Raw genomic sequence first — 27,685 nt, forward strand, 5'->3', positions numbered from 1 at the left:
AATTTGGCAGGAAGTGACGATGCCATATTTGTGTTCATGGTTTTCATTGATTAAATCTTTACATGACTTAATTTGTGATTGGATACCTATTACTGATCACCGGAAGCAGGTACTTGTTGTTGTTCCTGTTCCAGTTTTGTTATTAAATTCTATGAAGCTAGCGAACAAAGCTAGCGAAATATTTATCGGATGGTTATCTCTAGAGAGGCAAAAAAGGGAGATAACTATATTAAAAATATTTGTTTTAATGTCTGGTGGAATTTATTTATGCTATTGTCAGATATATAAATACAATTTTAGGGAAGGGCCATAAGATGACAAATAGAATAACGAAGATGAATTAAATGAAAGAGAGTAAGAAGGAAGAAAAGAGGAGACACAGACAGTCAGATTGAGAGTACATCAAATAACCTCTACGTTTCACTGTTGATATAATTTTGTTGGGCTTTATTCTTCACATTTTTAGTCATACAATTCAGTGTCTAATCTACTCTTTTCATGGCAGGCTCTTTAACCCAGCATTAAAAATCATGTAACGCGAGTCACAAAAAAAGTCCTCTTTTTTCTTACCACACTGCATGAAGTCACTGGTAGTAGTCTATATAATTTTCTTGCATGGATGACATATTGGACTAAAAATGTAATAGTTAAAATTACCCCCACCCACCCCACCCCACTTATATGGGTTGGGTTTTTTTAAAGGGGGGGGGGGGTCGATCCTTCAAATCCCAGTGCAGTGTGAGAACGGGGTAGGGCAATCTGATTAAAATTAGTTCTACTGGTCTACCAGTAGATTTAACAGCATTGCGTGGACTCCCATGTCCAGGTGACATTTGATCTATAAATAACAATTTAAATATCGACCATTAACACTTCGCCTTTTATAGCGTTATTCGGGAGCATACAAATTCTAAAAATATCGGGCAAGACTATTTTAAGTATTTATACAATAGGCGAACTTGCTGGTCTATTTCAACATTGAAAAAACTGGGGGGAAAGTGCAGTAATAAACTCTGGATTGTTACTAGTATAAACATATTTTATGGCTATACCATCACGGTTTTTTTTTAGTCTTGAAACGAATTTTATATAAAGTTTTATATTGAAATTAGCTTCCGACATACTTCGTAATTCACCCGAATTATTTCGTATATCCTCGGCATAATCCCGAATTTTTCAAATTCTTTTCAAATCACTGGCATGATTTTGCAAGTAAGGTTTTGATTGGTCGAATAAAAGGTCAACTGGACATGAGCTCCAACGGGCTGCTGTTAGATCCACATGTAATAGTGGAGCTAATATTAAAGTTACAGTGTCTGGTTACCATATAATAATATCATGCACAAATATGAAATACAAGTTCAACTGCACTTTTAAAAAATTCGTGTGTGTTCGCTATAAACGGAGAAAGTCAAAAGTATACGCTCGATTCGTCGCCTGTGCGGCCATTGCTCGGCAAACCACAAACGACAGCCTGTTGTCAATTTCAGTTAAAGGCATACTGTCACGGAGTTAAGGACCTTATTTCTCTAAAAATGGATAATAAATAAAAAATTACATTAATTGTTGGAAACCAAATCTAGCTATCGCATCACCTTAACTGAACCATGATGGACGGAAATCCATGTTATCTCTCTCGGCAATTTTAGTTTTTGAATTATGGACCATTGCCATAATTCAATTATTTTTACAAAAAGTTAATAAATGGAGCATGGTGGTTATGAAGATGGTTGAATAAACTACATTTCGGGACAAATCAAATTATTTTTGTTCAGGTAATACTTTGTTTTACCATTAAATAGGTCAGTAGTCTGTGACAATATGCCTTTAACAGATGCGTTTGCGGATTTGAAATTGTAGGATTCGTCTCAAAAAATGAAATGAGAATTCTTGCGCTGTACAATGAACGTTCGGTTGAGGATACGCACTATTCTTTCGTTAAAACCGGTTTTGATCTTGACAACGTACTATCGACAATCGTACCTTCCTATTTAAGAATTAATATTTTATAAAGTGTTAGTAGAACTTTCAAAGTTTAGCTTGTATAACACATTGATCATGTATATAGTTCTAATAAAATATACTAAAGTAGAAAATGACCGTTTTCACTTTTTAATTTTACGTGTGGTAAAATCGACAAATTCAAATAAATATTATTTCGAAAGGGTAAAGTTAGTTTGTTTTGTTTAACGACATCAGTGTTAGAGCATATTGATTTAATAATCATCTGCTTTTGGATGTCAAACGTTTGGTAATTTTGACATATAATCTAAGAGAGGAGACGGGCGCATGTGCAGGGGGAGGGTATTGGGGGTCGAAACCCTTCCCTGACCAAGATAAAAACAAATTGAAATATATTTTTTGGGGGAACATGGCCCCATATAAACTTCGCTCAACGCAGTCTATAACCCCCAACCCCGCTGAAATCCCTGCACACGTGCCTTGGAAATCCGATACATTTTTTTATTTTTTTAAGCAAGGGATTATTTATATGTACCATCCCACAGACAGGATATCACATACCATGGCCTTTTATATACCCGTCATGGCGCACTGGCTAGAACAATCCCGCCGATGGGGATCGACCCTAGATCGACCGCGCATTAAAAAAATAAAACCCCCCACATTTTTAGGTCTAAGTAATGAATAGAAATAACATATAGTCTTCATAAATGTTACGTATATCGAGCATACCGCCCTCTTCCTCTACCCCTCGAGCGTTACGTAATTATTAACACCCCCTTACATGTAACGCATATATGCCAACCGCTGGTCACTGTCAAAATTTCAAGGCAAATCCCACACCGACCCCTGGAAAGGTATTGTACCATACATTTTGGAGGTATGAGACGACCCCTCAATCAAGACTGTTAAATTTGTTCAAAATCATGTGAGAAGCTCAGCGCCTGCGCAAATCGTGTAAATTCACAGTTTTATTGGCGTCCCTCTAATTGAAGAAAAACAAGCTGGCCATTGAGTTTGCAGTTGACCTAGATAATGTAGATAAGCGAGCATTGCGAAACTATAGCGATGTGGTGAGCCTTTTATGTACCAAACAGAACTGGATCATCTATTCTAAATGCTTAAATAATAAAAATATTCCAGACACTGCAGCTTTAATTAGATTGGGGGTAGGGGGTCTGTACTAAATTTAGGGGGGGGGGGGAGGTCGAGTTATGAGTGTAACATTAGTGTTCGAGCCCCAAAATTCCCCCTGCACACGCACCTTAATCCACAACCACTCCTGCACACGCACCTGTCTGATATACATTTGTATTGTAATATATAGGCGATTTTCTTGGTTACTAAGGTTCGGATCAAATACTTTTGACTTTAAACTGTTTGAACCAAAAATTAATTTAAAAACAACGAAAGCTATATCGTCAACGTCCCTAACTGCGTTATGCTTTAAATTCCATTCACTTTTTTCTCGTGCACGGTTTGCGCAATCAACATCCGATTTGTTGTCATTTATGAGGTTTTTCTTCACAGTTCAGGAACATTTTCATAAACAATAAAGCTCAGAAAAGTAAGTATCTAAATACAAAACTTTACAAACCCCGTAAACCATTATGGAGAAAGATGAATTAACATTTGGTGCGTGTCACATGACCTCACACGTGCTAGATCAACCAGGCCAAAACATTTAATTTTTACAATTTGTTAGAATTTGTTTTCAATTATTATATTCGATTTGCAAAAAGTATGCTACATTTTTGTGCCTATATTGTAGTGAATAGTATTCATAATCCTTTCATAACAATTTTGAGTGTATAAATTGTGTTAATTATGAATCAATTCATTAAAAAATTATTTTTACAAACTATTCACTGGTATACACGTAATGCCTATCAGTATTGACATCAAATGTTAGCGATGTGTGTTGGTAAAACGCGGACCGGACCAGAACGCTTGACAAATTTAATTTTTCCTTTAAAAAAAACAAAAATTAAACTAAGTGTTCTTAAGCTGTGCATACACGAAAACCCATATTTTTTCATGTAGTGGCCTTAAAAATGGAAAATGACGAACCGCGCGTTACGATACTTTTTGCAAATGCATGCGCCTGAACGCAGTTAGAAACGTCGCACTCTTTCCCGTTTACCGGAGGGTGTTTCACTTTTGTTTACTAGAATGGATTTGTTTTACATCCACATTGTTGATTTTGTATGCTAATTGATTGTAATCTATTTTGTTTCCCATATCGTAGCTGAAAATATAGAATAATATTTCCGAAAATATCGTATTCATGTTTTTGTCGACGTCGATGATATAATTATAATAAAGTCTGATAAATCTGAAACTTTTTTTCCTCGAAAGGCCTGACGAAGGATAATGTTTGGCTGGAATATTTTGTTGGCTGGCTTCACAACCGCTAGAATTGTTCGCTAGTGTTATTTTAGTTTTTAAGGCTTATTATATTTTCGCTGTTTATTAATTTAACAATGTCGAATCGTCTTGTTACTGACAGCTATAAAAAAGTGAAAACTTCGCGACAGACCAAGGATGTAAAAGAAGCTGGTAAGTTTAGCAACTGTTTTGTTGATAGTAATTCATAATTTATTAATGGCATCTAAGGTGCCGGGTGTGTAGCCTGTAGGCTACACAGTGTAGGGGGTACCAGACATTTCCAGGTCTGTTCCCTCCAATCAGTTCGCCTCCAAATAGGATGTCGGTTCACCCCCAAATAGGATGTCAGTTCGCCCCCAAATAGGATGTCAGTTCGTCCACAAATGCGTAACCAGTTTGCCCCCACATGTATAACCAGTTCGCCCCTACAAAGGTACCAGTTCGCCCCCATAAAAATACCACTGTGTCGATGTGAATGTGTGGTCTGGACCTAGTTCATAAAAATAAACTCGAATGTAAATGCACATAATGTGCATTTACATTCGAGTTTATTTTTATGAACTAGTCTGGACCCATCTGTGCAACCCTACCCTATTTTTAGGCGATTTCATGATCACGCAGAATTTTACTCGTAAGAATCCGGAATAAACATATTTATTATGAATGTCATCAGTGCTAAAGGGACACACCCTAGTTACGTTTATTTGTTAACCATTACGGCGTTGTTTTTTGCTATTAAACCCCATTTTTCACAAATAAAATTGCACTTTACTTACATTTTATTATTTAGAATACACATTTCTATTCACCTGAAGTGCTTTTTGGTAATCCTGATGTTTGTAAAACCACGAAATGCATTTTTTGCATTTTTTCACAAAACGTGTTGTCGAGAAAAAACCGTTAAGCAAGCGAGGTCCAATCTATTTTTAATGTCACAGACGTTGGTATATCACGTGACCGTTATCATTTTGGTTCGGTTTGTTTTCTCGTGCACGGTTCGCGCAATCAACATCCGATTTGTTGTTGTTCATTTGTGAGATTTTTCTTCACAGTTCATGAACATTTTCAGTAACAATAAAGTTCAGACAAGTAAGTGTCTCAATACAAAACGTTACAAACCCTTAAAACCAATAATTTTGCTAAGTCTTACGATATCTGGAGAGGGGATACAACCAGGACAGAACAGTTGGAACATGTCCAGGAGAGGTGAAACGAACGCACCCCAAGTCTGTGAAATTTGTCGTGACGTAGGCATTGTTGTGCTTCTGCCGGTGACATCAGAATACTAACTTTCAAAATTATTTCAAGCAATTGGGACATGGGGATTCCCATGGTATTTATCGATATAAAACCTGCTTTTTCACTCCATTTGATAAAAACGTGATCTAAGTGTGTTACTGGTTTGTAGATTAACCAAATTATAATTTATTTTCACTGGATGGAACTAGGGTGAGCGGCTTTAATTCTCAGTCAGGTGTGCCCTGTGTTGCAGGTTCTTCATACCTGAATGGTAAACAGCCTTTTTCAGGTGTATTCAAAGAACACCTATCGTATCGAAACCGAAACACATGGTCGGTCCCACAATAAGGAGGTGTTACACATCCTAGACTAGTTGTAGCGAGGCTTAAGGGATTGAGGTTAACGGCGAGAATTACAGTAACAGGCAAATAACCTTTGAATCATGCCCCCGGACCCCCCAAATAACTCATGCCTTTGGCACTCATTCAATCTCCCCCCCCCCCCCCCCCCCCCCCCCAATAATGTCCACCATGCTACGGGCCTGAGTCCCAAAGAAAAGAAAATTATCACATGGGTATCGTGAGTGGTAATTTTTGCTCCAATGTACCCAAACAATAGGCCTAATAATATGCATATTTTCTTTGGATTTTTTTAAGAGAGAAAAATACTATAGCTCCACTTTGTTCTATTGATGCAAATTGAAATATATTTAGTTAAATAGTTTATTATACTATCAAGTCATTTATGTTGTTTTACAAGTCAGGTTGATGAAAGTGAAGTGCTTTTGTCGTAAATTAGTGTTTGTTTACACTGTGCATACAAGTCGGAGATGACGTCACTTCGCCCAATAATTACGTTTCTTTTATTAACTCTAAAATTACTTGTTTTACATTTGTTAAAGTGTCAGTATGTTTTGGTGGACCAGGCATGTATCTTTTCAATACATAAGGCTCATGTTTGAGTCTACTCTCCCATTAAAGGAAGGGACAATTAAGGCATTTGGTATGCATATTCAACGATATATAACGCACATTTTTGTTTAGGGGCTGTCCATAATTTTCAACATTTTCATGAGTGTACAAACTGTATGCTTGGGGGGAAGTTAAGGGGGGTGGGGAGGGGGTGGTCAAAAGTGTACGGTTTGTACGCTCGTGAAAATGTTGAAAATTATGGACGACTCCTTAATATCAACAAGTATAATCGTATAGTTAATTAATAAAACGCTTAAATGTGACGGCTATTATATATAACGGGCGCAGCCATTTTGTACCATCCCAGTGAATATACCCTCTGGCAAGCTGGTGATTACGTAATACCTAATGTGTCACGTCAGGAATTCGTCTTCAAACTGAAGAAACAAAACATACCTGATTTTTGCGGATACATCACAATGTTCTGTAATAATATCCATCCCAGTAAGCCGGCAACAAGTATATATTATTTTTCAATACAAAATAAGCCACCATTGTCAAAGTATTGAAATAACTATTATGTTTTGTACATAAATTAACCCACGTACTGAAATAATAATCGGAGTGTGTTCTTGGTTAATTGATCTTATCTTTCCGTGGCCTGTACCTGTGGTTCCTGATTGGCAGGTGTATATTTAGACGGTCCCCAGAAACTGTGTCTAGACACACTAAAAAGACATGCCTCTTTTATTAAGATCACAAGGTATTGTCTGATAGCCGCGTGGACGCCCCTCAAATCGTAATGGACATTATCACTTTATTACTGTAAGTAATTCTGTAAAACCCTTGATTAAGTAGACTTTCCCATTTAAAATCACAAAATTGACCAATTACGTAGTCCCAAAGAAAAGAAAATTATCACTTGGTGAGTGGTCGTTTTTGCTCGAACATACCCTACCAATAGGCCTAATAATAAAAATAATTTCTTTGGATTTTTTTAAAGAGAAAAATACTATAACTCCATTTCATTCTATTGATGCAAATTGAAATATATTTATTTAAATAGTTTATTATACTATCAAGTCATTTATGTTGTTTTACAAGTCAGGTTGATGAAAGCGAAGCGCCTTGTCGTAAATTAGAGCGTTTGTTTACACTGTGCATAGAGGAGATGGACGGAGCTGACGTCACTTCGCCCCAAGCTATACCGGACGTCACAAAAATGAAACAAAATGGCTGCCCCCAGTTAGCAGGAATAATCTTGGTGTTTTATTAACTCTAAAATTGCGCGTTTTTCATTTGTTAAAGTGTCAGTATGTGTTGGTGGTCTGAGTATGCATCTTTTCAACACATAAGGCTCTTATTTGAGTTTACCCTCCCTTTAATGTGCAAATTTAAAATGGCGGAGAAATGTTTAAATGCCATTCAGTGTTCGAGATAAAAAAAATTGTACAGTATCCCAGTTGGGTACAAACATTTTAAAATCTGGTATCCCACCTGAAAATTTAGTATCCCACTTTTGGATATGGTTACCTGATATTCAAATATCAAGCAAGCTCATTTTAATTTTAGTAAATAGAAAAAGGCTGTATTGGTTTAAAACATTTTATAATGGCTACTTGCCTTTTCGGTGTATTTCAGTGAGTAAATATTGTTATGGCGTAGCATTAGGTACGAGATTGAAACTACTGTGACTTAACTTTGCCGGTAAATGACTTTATTGTTTCAATGAAAAATAAAAATTATAAAATCCCGGCGGCATACTGGGTTCTTGAAGTCTGGTATCCAAAATTAAAATCTGGGATATCGGGATACCATTAATCTTGAACACTGAAATTGGAAGATTTATTTTGTTAATAATGACACAAGTACTTCAATCAGGATTTAGTGAGTATGGTAGATTAAATAAATAATTTGTTTATGTGTCCATTTGTTGCACTATTTCGCTTGAGAAACAGTTGAAACATGGTGCTACAAGTTTTAAATACCAGCTATATATAGGGTAATGTAACCATTAAATTCGGACATAGAAAGAACCACACTTTCTACGTCCTTTTGAACTAGGAACAGTTGGCAGTGGGTTTTTTTTGTAGATCTAGAACTCACTCTCTCTTTTTTTTCTCTCTCTCTCTCTCTCTCTCTCTCTCTCTCTCTCTCTCTCTCTCTCTCTCTCTCTCTCTCTCTCTCTCTCTCTCTCTGTCAGTGTTTTTGCAAAATTGATTCATTGTGTTTCTTTGTTAACTATTATTAAACCAATTTTCTTTCCCATTTGATAAACTCAGAATTGTGTATATTTTGGATTTTCAGATATGTACTCAGATATATGTGTTTATGACTTGCATATTAACCACAACTAGTATAAGTTGAATGTCAGGATCGTGCTTAGCTGACAGAGTAGTGTGAGCCATTTGTACATGTAGCAGTCTAAACGCTGCAATCTGAGACAAATGTATCAGGTGTTTCTCTTTTGTTGATGCAGGATCAAGCAAGATCAGTGGTGAAGTGAAGAAAAACTTTGATATTTTACATGAGTTTGACCTCACACTAGAGTATGGACCGTGTATGGGTAAGATGCTTAGTATTCTACAATATGGATGATGTGTTATTAGAATCGTAGTTATACATACATGAGTTTGACCTCACACTAGAGTGTGGACCGTGTATGGGTAAGATGCTTAGTATTCTACAATATGGATGATGTGTTATTAGAATCCACAGTCGTGTAGAGATAGTTATACATACATGTGTTTGACCTCACACTAGAGTGTGGACCGTGTATGGGTAAGATGCTTAGTATTCTACAATATGGATGATGTGTTATTAGAATCCACAGTCGTGTAGAGATAGTTATACATACATGTGTTTGACCTCACACTAGAGTATGGACCGTGTATGGGTAAGATGCTTAGTATTCTACAATATGGATGATGTGTTATTAGAATCCACAGTCGTGTAGAGATAGTTATACATACATGAGTTTGACCTCACACTAGAGCATGGACCGTGTATGGGTAAGATGCTTAGTATTCTACAATATGGATGATGTGTTATTACAATCCACAGTCGTGTAGAGATAGTTATACATACATGTGTTTGACCTCACACTAGAGCATGGACCGTGTATGGGTAAGATGCTTAGTATTCTACAATATGGATGATGTGTTATTACAATCCACAGTCGTGTAGAGATAGTTATACATACATGAGTTTGACCTCACACTAGAGCATGGACCGTGTATGGGTAAGATGCTTAGTATTCTACAATATGGATGATGTGTTATTACAATCCACAGTCGTGTAGAGATAGTTATACATACATGTGTTTGACCTCACACTAGAGCGTGGACCGTGTATGGGTAAGATGCTTAGTATTCTACAATATGGATGATGTGTTATTACAATCCACAGTCGTGTAGAGATAGTTATACATACATGTGTTTGACCTCACACTAGAGCATGGACCGTGTATGGGTAAGATGCTTAGTATTCTACAATATGGATGATGTGTTATTACAATCCACAGTCGTGTAGAGATAGTTATACATACATGAGTTTGACCTCACACTAGAGCATGGACCGTGTATGGGTAAGATGCTTAGTATTCTACAATATGGATGATGTGTTATTACAATCCACAGTCGTGTAGAGATAGTTATACATACATGTGTTTGACCTCACACTAGAGTGTGGACCGTGTATGGGTAAGATGCTTAGTATTCTACAATATGGATGATGTGTTATTACAATCCACAGTCGTGTAGAGATAGTTATACATACATGTGTTTGACCTCACACTAGAGTGTGGACCGTGTATGGGTAAGATGCTTAGTATTCTACAATATGGATGATGTGTTATTACAATCCACAGTCGTGTAGAGATAGTTATACATACATGTGTTTGACCTCACACTAGAGTGTGGACCGTGTATGGGTAAGATGCTTAGTATTCTACAATATGGATGATGTGTTATTACAATCCACAGTCGTGTAGAGATAGTTATACATACATGTGTTTGACCTCACACTAGAGTGTGGACCGTGTATGGGTAAGATGCTTAGTATTCTACAATATGGATGATGTGTTATTACAATCCACAGTCGTGTAGAGATAGTTATACATACATGTGTTTGACCTCACACTAGAGTGTGGACCGTGTATGGGTAAGATGCTTAGTATTCTACAATATGGATGATGTGTTATTACAATCCACAGTCGTGTAGAGATAGTTATACATACATGTGTTTGACCTCACACTAGAGTGTGGACCGTGTATGGGTAAGATGCTTAGTATTCTACAATATGGATGATGTGTTATTACAATCCACAGTCGTGTAGAGATAGTTATACATACATGTGTTTGACCTCACACTAGAGTGTGGACCGTGTATGGGTAAGATGCTTAGTATTCTACAATATGGATGATGTGTTATTACAATCCACAGTCGTGTAGAGATAGTTATACATACATGTGTTTGACCTCACACTAGAGCATGGACCGTGTATGGGTAAGATGCTTAGTATTCTACAATATGGATGATGTGTTATTACAATCCACAGTCGTGTAGAGATAGTTATACATACATGTGTTTGACCTCACACTAGAGCATGGACCGTGTATGGGTAAGATGCTTAGTATTCTACAATATGGATGATGTGTTATTACAATCCACAGTCGTGTAGAGATAGTTATACATACATGTGTTTGACCTCACACTAGAGCATGGACCGTGTATGGGTAAGATGCTTAGTATTCTACAATATGGATGATGTGTTATTACAATCCACAGTCGTGTAGAGATAGTTATACATACATGTGTTTGACCTCACACTAGAGCATGGACCGTGTATGGGTAAGATGCTTAGTATTCTACAATATGGATGATGTGTTATTACAATCCACAGTCGTGTAGAGATAGTTATACATACATGTGTTTGACCTCACACTAGAGCATGGACCGTGTATGGGTAAGATGCTTAGTATTCTACAATATGGATGATGTGTTATTACAATCCACAGTCGTGTAGAGATAGTTATACATACATGTGTTTGACCTCACACTAGAGTGTGGACCGTGTATGGGTAAGATGCTTAGTATTCTACAATATGGATGATGTGTTATTACAATCCACAGTCGTGTAGAGATAGTTATACATACATGTGTTTGACCTCACACTAGAGTGTGGACCGTGTATGGGTAAGATGCTTAGTATTCTACAATATGGATGATGTGTTATTACAATCCACAGTCGTGTAGAGATAGTTATACATACATGTGTTTGACCTCACACTAGAGTGTGGACCGTGTATGGGTAAGATGCTTAGTATTCTACAATATGGATGATGTGTTATTACAATCCACAGTCGTGTAGAGATAGTTATACATACATGTGTTTGACCTCACACTAGAGTGTGGACCGTGTATGGGTAAGATGCTTAGTATTCTACAATATGGATGATGTGTTATTACAATCCACAGTCGTGTAGAGATAGTTATACATACATGTGTTTGACCTCACACTAGAGTGTGGACCGTGTATGGGTAAGATGCTTAGTATTCTACAATATGGATGATGTGTTATTACAATCCACAGTCGTGTAGAGATAGTTATACATACATGTGTTTGACCTCACACTAGAGTATGGACCGTGTATGGGTAAGATGCTTAGTATTCTACAATATGGATGATGTGTTATTACAATCCACAGTCGTGTAGAGATAGTTATACATACATGTGTTTGACCTCACACTAGAGCATGGACCGTGTATGGGTAAGATGCTTAGTATTCTACAATATGGATGATGTGTTATTACAATCCACAGTCGTGTAGAGATAGTTATACATACATGTGTTTGACCTCACACTAGAGTGTGGACCGTGTATGGGTAAGATGCTTAGTATTCTACAATATGGATGATGTGTTATTAGAATCCACAGTCGTGTAGAGATAGTTATACATACATGTGTTTGACCTCACACTAGAGTGTGGACCGTGTATGGGTAAGATGCTTAGTATTCTACAATATGGATGATGTGTTATTACAATCCACAGTCGTGTAGAGATAGTTATACATACATGTGTTTGACCTCACACTAGAGTGTGGACCGTGTATGGGTAAGATGCTTAGTATTCTACAATATGGATGATGTGTTATTACAATCCACAGTCGTGTAGAGATAGTTATACATACATGTGTTTGACCTCACACTAGAGTGTGGACCGTGTATGGGTAAGATGCTTAGTATTCTACAATATGGATGATGTGTTATTACAATCCACAGTCGTGTAGAGATAGTTATACATACATGTGTTTGACCTCACACTAGAGTGTGGACCGTGTATGGGTAAGATGCTTAGTATTCTACAATATGGATGATGTGTTATTACAATCCACAGTCGTGTAGAGATAGTTATACATACATGTGTTTGACCTCACACTAGAGCATGGACCGTGTATGGGTAAGATGCTTAGTATTCTACAATATGGATGATGTGTTATTACAATCCACAGTCGTGTAGAGATAGTTATACATACATGTGTTATTACAATCCACAGTCGTGTAGAGATAGTTATACATACATGTGTTATTACAATCCACAGTCGTGTAGAGATAGTTATACATACATGTGTTATTACAATCCACAGTCGTGTAGAGATAGTTATACATACATGTGTTATTACAATCCACAGTCGTGTAGAGATAGTTATACATACATGTGTTATTACAATCCACAGTCGTGTAGAGATAGTTATACATACATGTGTTATTACAATCCACAGTCGTGTAGAGATAGTTATACATACATGAGTTATTACAATCCAGTCGTGTAGAGATAGTTATACATACATGAGTTATTACAATCCACAGTCGTGTAGAGATAGTTATACATACATGTGTTATTACAATCCACAGTCGTGTAGAGATAGTTATACATACATGTGTTATTACAATCCACAGTCGTGTAGAGATAGTTATACATACATGTGTTATTACAATCCACAGTCGTGTAGAGATAGTTATACATACATGAGTTATTACAATCCACAGTCGTGTAGAGATAGTTATACATACATGTGTTATTACAATCCACAGTCGTGTAGAGATAGTTATACATACATGAGTTATTACAATCCACAGTCGTGTAGAGATAGTTATACATACATGTGTTATTACAATCCACAGTCGTGTAGAGATAGTTATACATACATGAGTTATTACAATCCACAGTCGTGTAGAGATAGTTATACATACATGTGTTATTACAATCCACAGTCGTGTAGAGATGTGTTATTACAATCCACAGTCGTGTAGAGATAGTTATACATACATGTGTTATTACAATCCACAGTCGTGTAGAGATAGTTATACATACATGTGTTATTACAATCCACAGTCGTGTAGAGATAGTTATACATACATGTGTTATTACAATCCACAGTCGTGTAGAGATAGTTATACATACATGTGTTATACATACATGAGTTATTACAATCCACAGTCGTGTAGAGATAGTTATACATACATGTGTTATTACAATCCACAGTCGTGTAGAGATAGTTATACATACATGTGTTATTACAATCCACAGTCGTGTAGAGATAGTTATACATACATGTGTTATTACAATCCACAGTCGTGTAGAGATAGTTATACATACATGAGTTATTACAATCCACAGTCGTGTAGAGATAGTTATACATACATGAGTTATTACAATCCACAGTCGTGTAGAGATAGTTATACATACATGAGTTATTACAATCCACAGTCGTGTAGAGATAGTTATACATACATGAGTTATTACAATCCACAGTCGTGTAGAGATAGTTATACATACATGAGTTATTACAATCCACAGTCGTGTAGAGATAGTTATACATACATGAGTTATTACAATCCACAGTCGTGTAGAGATAGTTATACATACATGAGTTATTACAATCCACAGTCGTGTAGAGATAGTTATACATACATGAGTTATTACAATCCACAGTCGTGTAGAGATAGTTATACATACATGAGTTATTACAATCCACAGTCGTGTAGAGATAGTTATACATACATGAGTTATTACAATCCACAGTCGTGTAGAGATAGTTATACATACATGAGTTATTACAATCCACAGTCGTGTAGAGATAGTTATACATACATGAGTTATTACAATCCACAGTCGTGTAGAGATAGTTATACATACATGTGTTATTACAATCCACAGTCGTGTAGAGATAGTTATACATACATGTGTTATTACAATCCACAGTCGTGTACAGATAGTTATACATACATGTGTTATTACAATCCACAGTCGTGTACAGATAGTTATACATACATGTGTTATTACAATCCACAGTCGTGTACAGATAGTTATACATACATGTGTTATTACAATCCACAGTCGTGTACAGATAGTTATACATACATGTGTTATTACAATCCACAGTCGTGTACAGATAGTTATAGTTATACATACATGTGTTATTACAATCCACAGTCGTGTACAGATAGTTATACATACATGAGTTATTACAATCCACAGTCGTGTACAGATAGTTATACATACATGAGTTATTACAATCCACAGTCGTGTAGAGATAGTTATACATACATGAGTTATTACAATCCACAGTCGTGTAGAGATAGTTATACACACATGAGTTATTACAATCCACAGTCGTGTAGAGATAGTTATACACACATGTGTTATTACAATCCACAGTCGTGTAGAGATAGTTATACACACATGTGTTAGTTATTACAATCAATCCACAGTCGTGTAGAGATAGTTATACACACATGAGTTATTACAATCCACAGTCGTGTAGAGATAGTTATACACACATGAGTTATTACAATCCACAGTCGTGTAGAGATAGTTATACACACATGAGTTATTACAATCCACAGTCGTGTAGAGATAGTTATACACACATGTGTTATTACAATCCACAGTCGTGTAGAGATAGTTATACACACATGAGTTATTACAATCCACAGTCGTGTAGAGATAGTTATACACACATGTGTTATTACAATCCACAGTCGTGTAGAGATAGTTATACACACATGAGTTATTACAATCCACAGTCGTGTAGAGATAGTTATACATACATGAGTTATTACAATCCACAGTCGTGTAGAGATAGTTATACATACATGTGTTATTACAATCCACAGTCGTGTAGAGATAGTTATACATACATGTGTTATTACAATCCACAGTCGTGTAGAGATAGTTATACTGAGTTTACTCTTTCAAGTATGAACCACATTGTATATGTTGTATACATAATTAAGATTCCATTGATTTGGGCTATTTCTCGCTCCAGCCAATCACTACGACTAGTATATCAAAGGTGGTGGTATGTGCTATCCTGTCTGTGGTCTTGCTACTAATGGAAAAGTAGCAGGTTTTATCTCTAAGATTATGCCAAAATTACCAAATGCTTGACATCCGATAGGCGATGATTAGTAAACCAATGTGCTCTAGTGGTGGTGTTAAAGAAAGCAAACTTTAATTAGTGCATAAAAGAGAAATGTGTGAAAGTATATTTTGTGGATGAAATACAGCAAGATCATACCAAGATGTAGTTCAGTGTACGGCCTGCTTTCCAATGATGATTTTTCTTTAATTAGTGCATAAAAGAGAAATGTGTGAAAGTATATTTTGTTGATGGAATACAGCAAGATCATACCAAGATGTAGTTCAGTGTACGGCCTGCTTTCCAATGATGATTTTTCTTTAATTAGTGCGTAAAAGAGAAATGTGTGAAAGTATATTTTGTGGATGGAATACAGCAAGATCATACCAAGATGTAGTTCAGTGTACGGCCTGCTTTCCAATGATGATTTTTCTCAAGAGGATTACTAAATAACAAAATTTTATGTTGTCCGAGTTTACTTTAGGGTGTATACTACCAAATCAAATCCCATAGACGACAATAGTAACATATGTGGCTAAAACTCCTACCTGCAACGTATCAACCGACATAAATGCCACGGATATAAATACTACCACCCCTTACACTTAAAATGAATCAGAAAAAAATGGGGCTCAAGCTGCTCGTTTCTGAGATAACGGGTAGCGTCTATGACTACCCTAGTTTCGCACAAAATTCGAGTACTTTTTTTTACAGGTACCCCATACATGTTTCAAGCACAAGGCTACTTGACACATTGGTACTAGATGAAATAAAATTGCAATTTTTTTTTACCCAGATGAAACTATTATTTTTTACAACCAACACACTCACATTTATAACCAATCACAGGACTTGTGGTGTTCACTTCTCTATCAAAAGTTCGGTGCACCTCACACTTTGACCCAGCCGGAAGTTATTTGGTTTAGTACTACCTTTAAGCTGAATGTAAATGCTTCACGTTATGACGTCACCAACTGTTTTCCAGCATGCTGAATGTCCGTGTGTGGAATCGCGTGTATGGAAAGGTACTATGTACATGCACTGTATTGATAAATTGGCACACGACATTGTGTTGGTGGAAAGCAGGCCTGAGGGTACTAGTGTGAGGGGTTGTAACAATTCATTGCTCTTAGTTTTCCCCTTAATACCAGTCTTTTACAGATGCTAGATCAGACTGTGGTATGTGCTGTCTTGTCTGTGTGACAGAAGCAGGTTTCCCTTAATTCTTCAGACCTCGTCTTTAAGTAATCAGTAACCATACACCAGCTACCAAATGGCCTTTGTTAACAATGGCTGGAGTTAGCAGAAATATGTTCCTTTTCCGTCTTTCTGGAGTTATTAACCGTTGACATTTAGAAATGGGAATAAAGTAATGAGATGTGATTTTTATTTTTATTTATGTGTTTTTTTTGTGAGAATAAAGTAATGGATATGTCATTTAATATTTCTTGGGAAGGATAAATTACTAGATATGTGATTTGTCCTCTACCGCTCCAACCAGGGGGGACTATCAGTTTTGTTTCTGTTTGTCTCGCAGTATGATTTTCCGGTCTTTTCTTTGCAATGCTTCAATATATTGAGCTGAATTTTTGCACATGCCTTTATCATGTCGAGTTACAGATGAAGTTTGAGTTTTATGAGGTGTTGAAAACTTTTTGACAGCGATATGGCCCTTGACTTAGGAAATAGTGCCAGACGTAGCCCAGTGGTAAAGCGTTCGCTTGATGTGCAGTCGGTCTAGGATCTATCCCCATCGGTGGACCCATTGGTCTATTTCTCGTTCCAGCCAGTGCTCCACAACTGGTGTAACAAAGGCCATAGTATGTACTATCATGTGTGGGATGGTGCATATGAAAGATCCCTTGCTGCTAATCGAAAAGTGTAGCCCATGAAGTAACAACAGCGAATTTCCTATCTCAATACCTGTGTGGTCCATAACCTTATGTCTGACGCCATATAACCATAGATAAAATGTGTTGAGTGCATCGTTAAATAAAACATTTCCTTCCTTCCTTGACTTCAGGAATCTTCTTTCTACTGCTTCAAGATGTTGACCTATAATTTTGTGTTTACCTTTATTACACAGATCAAGTTTGTGTTTCATGGGTATTTCACCCACTCAAAAATGTTATATTTAGTAATGTAAATGTAAATTATATATTACAATCACATGAAAAGTTGTTGGTGCTGGTAGGTGGCAATACTTTCAGAATGCTTGTTTAATATTTATTCAGAAGGATAAATTACGGAATACGTTGTTTTAAATATTGTACTTGCATAGATGACATACTGAATATGTTACGTACCTTCGCTTGGAAGGATAAAGTAGGTTTAGTTTAGTTTTTGTCTAACAACACCACTAGAGCAGATTTATTTATTAATCATCGGCTATTGAATGTGAAACATTTGATAATTTTGACATAGTCTTAGAGAGGAAACCCACTACCTTTTTCCATTAGTAGCAAGGGATCTTTTATATGTACCATCCCACAGACGGGACAACACATAAACCATGGCCTTTGATATACCAGTCATGGTGCATTGGCTGGAACGAGAAATATCCCAATGGGCCCACCAACGGAGATCAATCCAAAACCGCAAGGGCTTTACCACTGGGCTACATCCCGCCCCTAGGATAAAGTAATGCAGTAAAGTATGTTATTTAATATTGGTTTTCAAGAATTTGTTGTTTAATTGTAGACACAAGGATAAAGTAATGCATATATGTTATTTAATATTGGTTTTCAAGAATTTGTTGTTTAATTGTAGACACAAGGATAAAGTAATGGATGTGATGTTTTTAAAACACTAATAGTCTGTAATCACACAGATAACCATAATGATATGTTGTTTAATTGTAGACACAAGGATAAAGTAATGGATGTGATGTTTTTAAAACACTAATAGTCTGTAATCACACAGATAACCATAATGATATGTTGTTTAATTGTATGTGTTACTTGTAGGTATTTCTCGACTGGAAAGATGGGAGAGAGCTGAGAAACATGGACTGAACCCGCCAGCTCACGTTCGCGATCTCATCATCGCACACAAAGATGATGACCTCTACACACAATGGTGAGTTTTTACTTCCACCAGCTCACGTTCGCGATCTCATCATTGCACACAAAGATGATGACCTCTACACACAATGGTGAGTTTTTATTTCCACCAGCTCACGTTTGTGATCTCATCATCGCACACAAAGATGATGATCTCTACACACAGTGGTGAGTTTTTATTTCCACCAGCTCACGTTCGTGATCTCATCATCGCACACAAAGATGATGATCTCTACACGCAGTGGTGAGTTCTACACAATGGTGAGTTTTTACTTCCACCAGCTCATGTTTGCGATCTCATCATCGCACACAAAGATGATGATCTCTACACACAGTGGTGAGTTTTTATTTCCACCAGCTCACGTTCGTGATCTCATCATCGCACACAAAGATGATGATCTCTACACACAGTGGTGAGTTCTACACAATGGTGAGTTTTTACTTCCACCAGCTCATGTTTGCGATCTCATCATCGTACACAAAGATGATGATCTCTACACACAATGGTGAGTTTTTATTTCCACCAGCTCACGTTCGCAATCTCATCATCGCACACAAAGATGATGATCTCTACACACAGTGGTGAGTTCTACACAATGGTGAGTTTTTACTTCCACCAGCTCATGTTTGCGATCTCATCATCGCACACAAAGATGATGATCTCTACACACAATGGTGAGTTTTTATTTCCGCCAGCTCACGTTCGCGATCTCATCATCGCACACAAAGATGATGACCTCTACACACAATGGTGAGTTTTTACTTCCACCAGCTCACGTTCGCAATCTCATCATTGCACACAAAGATGATGACCTCTACACACAATGGTGAGTTTTTATTTCCACCAGCTCACGTTTGTGATCTCATCATCGCACACAAAGATGATGATCTCTACACACAGTGGTGAGTTTTTATTTCCACCAGCTCACGTTCGTGATCTCATCATCGCACACAAAGATGATGATCTCTACACACAATGGTGAGTTTTTATTTCCACCAGCTAACGTTCGCGATCTCATCATCGCACACAAAGATGATGACCTCTACACACAGTGGTGAGTTCTACACAATGGTGAGTTTTTATTTCCACCAGCTCACGTTCGCGATCTCATCATCGCACACAAAGATGATGACCTCTACACACAGTGGTGAGTTTTTATTTCTACCAGCTCACGTTCGCGATCTCATCATCGCACACAAAGATGATGACCTCTACACACAGTGGTGAGTTTTTATTTCCACCAGCTCATGTTTGCGATCTCATCATCGCACACAAAGATGATGATCTCTACACAATGGTGAGTTTTTATTTCCACCTGTATTACAAGAATTCAATTAGGTCAGCAGATAGTAAAATTGATCTGTTCTTTACAACAAGTGACAGTAACCTGTGATTTAGCCATGTCACATGGGATTGACAAAATTAGCACAAGTAAATTGTACATGGTATATTTATTTTGAGGCCACTGTTAAATTCATTTATTACAACAGACATAATTAAATGAATATATTGGAAATGTTTAGTCCAGAAATTGGCAATTTTCAGATCTACTTTCTTTTGGGAAAGGGGCCTATATTCAGACCCATAGAATGCCTGGATAAATCATTTGTGTCATCCTTGAAATAATGTCAAAGTGAGATATTTTTGTAATTTTGTTAACATTAGTGGTTCCTTACGTTTTCTTTTTAGATTAATGAAATTTGGGTTGTAGTGACATTATTTCATAAAATGAACCAGCAAATGGGTCAGAATTGTATATTAACATTTGAATGAATTTTATGATTGAAATATTTGAAATGCTATCATGATGTAAATGTTTTATTTCAGTCTTTGGAATGACTACAACATATAAAGTGTTCACACAGTGACCACACAGACAAATTACTGACCGACTGTTATGCTCACCAGTATGGAGAAAGAGGCCGTCTGCAGTATTTGTTATTTCACCTATCACCATAAAACTATTTCTTACAGCACAAAAACACCAAATATCTCAGGCATGCGTAATCCATCATTTTATTAATATCACCCGAGTTGTTGTTAAAAACATATTGTCTGTAATATTATGGAATCTGATGTTTTAACTGGAAATGAATGTCATACATAAAAAGTTCCTCAACATTAATTTTAAAGGCATATTATCATGGTGGTTACGGGATCTTCATTATTTCTCTAAATATGGATTATAAATGAACATTACATTCATTGTACTAGTTCTTACTTAAAGGAGGGGACAATCAAGGCAGTTGACCTGGTATGCATATTTAACGATACATAATGCACATTATTGCTTAATATCAACAAGTATAATCATATAGTTAATTAATACAACGGTTAAATGTGACGGATATTATATATAACAGGCGCAGCCATTTTGTATCATCCCAGTGAATACGCCCTCTGGCGAGCTGGTGGTTAAGTAATACCTAACGTGTCACGTCAGGAATTAGTCTTCAAACTGAAGAAACAAAACATACCTGATTTTTGCGAATGCATTGCAATATTCTGTAATAATAGTCATCCCAATAAGCCAGCAACAATTATATATTTATGTTTAATGCAAAATAAACCACCATTGTCAAAGTGTTGAAATAAATGTATTATAGTTTGTACATAAATTAACCCACATACTAAAATAATAATCGGAGTGTTTTCTTAGTTAATTGGACTGTTCTTGCCGTGGCCTGTACCTGTGGTTCCTGATTGGCAGGTGTATATTTAGACGGTCCCCAGACACTGTGTCTAGACACACTAAAAAGACGTGCCTCTTTTATTAAGATCACAGGGTATTGTGTGTTAACCGTACAGACACCCCTCTAATCGTAATCGATCAGCCGTCCTGTTTTATTACTGTAAGTAATTCCATAAAACCCTTGATTAAGTAGACTTTCCCATCTAAAATCACAAAACTGACAAATTACGTAGTTCCAAAGAAAAGAAAATTATCACTTGGGTATCGTGAGTGGTCGTTTTTGCTTGAACGTAGCATACTAATAGGCCTAATAATATGCATTTTTTCTTTGGATTTAAAAAAAAAAGACAAATACTATAACTCCATTTCGTTCTGTTGATGCAAATTGAAATATATTTAGTTAAATAGTTTATTATACTATCAAGTCATTTATGTTGTTTTACAAGTCAGGTTGATGAAAGCGAAGCGCCTTGTCATAAATTAGAGCGTTTGTTTACACTGTGCATAGAGCAGATGGACGGAGCTGACGTCACTTCGCCCCAAGCTATACCACCAGACGTCACAAAAATGAAACAAAATGGCTGTCCCCAGTTAGCAGGAACAATCATGTTTTTTTATTAACTCTAAAATTACGCATTTTTCATTTGTTAAAGTGTCAGTATGTGTTGGTGGTCCGGGTATGCATCTTTCCAACACATAAATCTCTTGTTTGAGTTTACTCTACCTTTAAGTGTTGCCCAAAAGATTTTAAATGTACCACAAAGTCAAATGTAGGGAATCCATGTGAATCATCTCAGCAATTGTTTTTTTTTAATCGTGGAACTCTTCCATGAGGAGTCTGGCATTGGTCACCACCCGTTGATGGTGCACGGATGATGTAAATAAATATAAATATAAATACACACACAGGGCTCGCACTTCAGACTTTGTTACATACTGCAAGTTTCAGATGTTTTTGTCATGGGTAAAGTGCCATCGGTAAAGCCAGACCTATAGTAATTCATATCACAACTACAGCAATTACTGTTGGTGCCATCATACTTTGTTGAACCATTAAATAGGTCAGTGGTCTGATAATATGCCTTTAAAATGTCATTTCACTGTAATTAAATAGTTGACTATTTATCAGTCAGGGCACAAGGATATATGTGTATGACTTAATAATATCATTTATCCAGCAATCACTGTATACATTGGCAAGATATGATGACTAGATAAATCTCTATATTTTCGGTCACTGACCAAAAATATAGGTCACATGACATAAGCCCGACTTGACTCGAGTATATCGGAGTAGATTTTCAATAAACATACTCTTCAAATCATTTGTTTAAGTACAGTAAATGCAAATAACTTTTAGTTTTGCGATAACAATACAAAACTTGTATATTTATTTTTGAATTAGAGTTTAGAAACGCTTTTTTAATGTGACAGAATGTAGCTACCTTCTTAAAAATAATGACATCATGCATCTTGTATGACGTCATACGGCAAAAGCCTTGCTAGGTTGACAATACCTGATTTTTGCGTACACAAAACTGGAATAAATAATGATTTTCCAAATATTCCTGTAGGATTGCAGGATAAAAGAAATAACTGGTTACTGTCTTAAGATATCGGCTTTATACTGCTCAGGTCGAATAGCGAATGCAGCTCGGCAGAGCCTCAATGCATTCACCATTCTAACCTTCACAGGATAAAGCCGATATCTTAAGACAGTAACCAGTTATTCCCTATATACATAATTTATAATTTATAATCATGTATGGAGTTGTATTTTGACAATGTTGTTTTTAGATTTTAATGATGACCGGTTTGTGTTTTCCCTGACCAGTTACATCCCTATTTTGTTTCACCTTCCTGAAGTACGAGAATAAATGAGTGTTTGGGGGATGCTGTTAGTGCACATTCTTCGTTTACTTCTTGTTTCATGTATGTAATATTACATATTTTTTATAAATGGTTCAAACTGTGTACTTGAAAGTTATTGCTTCCGTTTGAACATTGTTTGACTTTTTTTTTAAACACTTGTTCCCCTTTTCACATTTATTGCCTACATTAATTTGTATTTTGTGAATCGCTTTAAACTATTTTTAAAAATATAATTGCCGATGTAGCGACTATATACCCATCGTCATGTTTAGATGTTATGCATGTGTCCATGGTGTTTTTGTTGTTAATATTACAATGTTAAGTTTATTTTGTTAATTTTATTGAGTTGTAGTTGGTAGTTTTAGAAGTAATTGTATTAACTGGAAAGTATGATATTATATGTAGCTCCGCACGGAATATTTTGTTTTCTACATTTTGATTAGCAACAGTTACTGTCTAACTAAAATTGATCAGCAACTACTGGTTAACATTGTGTAGTTAACTTTGAAAAGTGCATAACAAATTGCAACATAATACTGAACTATAGTTTGCCTGCAGTATTGGACGTTCGTCCAAGTGTGGTGGTTCATGGGATAGATCTTCCTCTGGGAATGCAGCCTTTTGGTTTTGCTATTTTTCCACAGCTTATATTTGATGACCCTGTTTGCAGACATGAATATGCACAAATTAAAGATCGGGAAAATGGTGTCGCTTACCAAATAACATCATTTAGCAAAATGTCGTCAAGTTGTGGTCACTTCATTTAGCGATTATCAATGAAACTTTGCATTCCTATGCCAGACATCTATCAATGAAGTTTACACAAACAATTACACAAACATATTGAAAGCTAAACAAAAGTATTAAAATATACATTTTGTTAAATTATGCTGCTAACATTAATTATAAGAATTGACAGAAAGTATTTTTACCAATTATAATATGAATCGAAAGAACCATGCACACACATTTAGCATGAAGATCTATGTAGAGTTGTACTGTGTGACACTGTTGATCACCTGATCAGAGGTCATGACCTCTCAAAAAGATGTATTTTCACATATGAAGAGAATAAATATCACATGGATATCTCTTCCACTGCGGTGTAATAAATGTTTTTATTTCTTGTCCTGAAGATTTTAATATTTATTAACAAAACAGATTTTATAGATTTTTTACCATATATTCCTGTTTTATATTTATTAAACCTGAAATTAGTGTTAACAGCAGAGAACAATATTTGATGTGAACAGTCTTTATGTTCGTGTGACGGTTATACACATTTAAATTGACACAAATTTCTAATCTATTATGAGGTGAACCTTTACATTCTAAAAGTTACTGACAAACTTTAGGACCATCCGAACTTTATTCGCTGTGCAAATATAATTTGTGTAACCAAACAGTTACCTTGGTGAAAATCAGTTATCTCAAATCATGGAGTCCTGTCCCCTGCAACAGTAAGATATTGCATTGGTTTGGTAATAATAGTGCAACTTGTATATATAAATAATATCAATCAAAGGCTTTTATTTTTGATGTCTTGTTTTTATTTACATGTGTATGTAACAATGTAGTTAAAGTGTTGCCATTTATTTTATTGTTTTGTTTTATGCTTTGTAATATTTATATCATATATGATTGTAATGTAGGAATTGTTATTTTACAATATGTTATATCTACCAAATATACAATAAGTAGTCATTCATTTATAACCTTCATGTTAATTCTAGATATAGACATAATAATTGTTTTCAGTTATTTTTAGAAACATGGTAGTCATTTCATCCATTTACTTTTTTTTTTAATTCTTTTTTTAATATGTATAATAAATATACTTCTATTATTTTATGATTGTAGTACCCCGGTACTTTAGAATAAAGAAATTACTCTACATTAGTTCAGTTTTCCGTAATAAATTGATTTGATAATCCATTCTTAATCACTATGGTTGAAAAAATATACATTTTTATTGTTATTCAAAGAAAGTGGATTAACTAAATTTGTTCAACTAGAAATCTTCATGTAATTTCCAATTTCTCTTATTTGTTGATCTGTCACATTCAATTCAGTACAATTTCTGTGTCAGAATAAATTATGCAAAAAATACAATATCAAGTGGGCAATGTGACTGCCAGTTTAAGGAAGTACTCTCCCTTGATATATACCTGCGAAAATACTCACGTCCGAGCACTACCTCGTGGTTACACAAGTGATCGTATACCACTTGTACAGCTGTTCTTGTAATCATCAAAGAAAGATTCCAGAGAAACTGTTTCCTAAACTGGACTATATTAAGCTGCTACAAGAAGAAGTAACCACCTGACAAATGGTGGTCTGGTATTTTGATTATGGTAGCCTAAACCCAAATTTTCCAATCTTGTCCTAACAATAGTAGCGATATTTTTGGTTACAAAATAGTTTAAACGTTCCTGTATGCTTTGCAAAAAGTCTTTGATGTGTAACAGTGAAACGGTCCTGAATCACTCATCAGTAATGGTGATGCTTTTCCATGATCTCAAAAGGAAAACCTGACAGAATCATGAAACTGTGTACCCTAACAACACATCTGACAATTACGAAACTGTGTACCCTAACAACAAATCTGACAATCACAAAACTGTATCCTACAAACAAATCTGACAATCACGAAACTGTGTACCCTAACAACAAATCTGACAATCACGAAACTGTGTACCCTAACAACAAATCTGACAATCACGAAATTGTACCCTAACAACAAATCTGACAATCACGAAAATGTGTATCCTATAAACAAATCTGACAATCACGAAACTGTACCCTAACAAAAAACCTGACAGAATCATGAAACTGTACCCTATAAACAAATCTGACAATCACGAAACTGTGTACCCTAACAACAAATCTGACAATCACGAAACTGTACCCTAACAACAAATCTGACAATCACGAAACTGTGTACCCTAACACCAATGAAAATACGGAGCAGAGCCCTGTGTGTGTGTATACTCCTGGTTCTTCATCCTGTGATTATAGTGACTTGTTGCTTGAGACATTCATCAACATGTCTTGTTTTTCATAGAGAAAAAGAAAAACTGACAACATTCAATATATTTAACCACATTTATAATTCTATATATACAATGTTCAATACATGATCTATATACATAGTTTACAAAGCGTACACAATACTCTTAATCCAGTATAAATAATGAACATGTAAATTACAGATGAAACATAAGACAAAACTCATAATTTCCATTGAATTTCATCATATACTGGTATATATAAATGCTGTTGAATTATATCACAAGTACAATATAAAATACTTTGCAAAATATCTTAACATTAACTGGAAATCACGACTGTTCAAATATTTTCATTTGATGCCGATTAGCTAATATTTTGTTCAGTGCTGGGGTGTCATTAACTATTAATTCATTCTTTATAAAGTTCTCTTTCCACAAAGTTCTCTTTCCACAATTTAATTAATAAACAACTTTTACTTGGATCACGAGTACTCTGACCAAAAAGAAACGAAAGTAACTGACCTCTGTTTTAAGACATAAAACAATGTCAATTATTTTTATTGCATACAGAATAACTGATGTGTTACAGAGAAATCAGTTTCAGGTTAACTTTTACACCATAGAGCAATCGGTGATGAATGTGCTTATTGTATTCAATAATATTTGCTGTGGAGACTAGGACATCACTTAGTAGCCGCCAATACTGTCTTTAAATCATGCATGGTGTTCTCACCAGTGGTTTTGTTAGAGAGTGTTTCTACCATTAACTTACACATTACTTACAATTTGTAAAATTAAAATATCAATTTCAGCGTTTCTGATCATTCTGTGTTTGTAGTAGGTCAAATGCATTTTATATAAAACAGAAAAAGTACATACCTCTGAACATACTAGTGGGCCCATAGGGCTATTTCTTGTTCTAGCCAGTGCACCACGACTGGTATATTAAAGGCTGTGGTATGTACTACCCTGTCTGTGGGATGGTGCATATAAAAGAACCCTTGTTGCTAAATCAAAAAGAGTAGCCCATGAAGTGGCGAAAGTGGGTTTCCTTTCACCATATCTGTGTGGTCCTTAACCATATGTCTGATGCCATATAACCTTAAATAAAATGTGTTGAG

The 27,685-nt window shown here is 35.8% G+C and overlaps 1 protein-coding gene across 1 annotated transcript; it reads left to right on the forward strand.

Annotated features, from left to right (window-relative positions):
- Positions 1–4,383: 4,383 nt before the first annotated feature.
- LOC121369428 (DNA polymerase delta subunit 4-like) lies at positions 4,384–21,330 on the forward strand. Its single transcript, XM_041494525.1, has 4 exons — positions 4,384–4,521; positions 8,980–9,066; positions 18,893–19,004; positions 20,817–21,330. Exons 1-4 carry the CDS (start codon positions 4,446–4,448, stop codon positions 20,839–20,841), a joined length of 300 nt encoding a protein of 99 aa, XP_041350459.1. The 5' UTR covers positions 4,384–4,445; the 3' UTR covers positions 20,842–21,330.
- Positions 21,331–27,685: the final 6,355 nt, after the last annotated feature.

Source organism: Gigantopelta aegis, chromosome 3 (assembly GCF_016097555.1).
Source record: "Gigantopelta aegis isolate Gae_Host chromosome 3, Gae_host_genome, whole genome shotgun sequence".
Taxonomy (NCBI): Eukaryota; Metazoa; Mollusca; class Gastropoda; order Neomphalida; family Peltospiridae; genus Gigantopelta; species Gigantopelta aegis.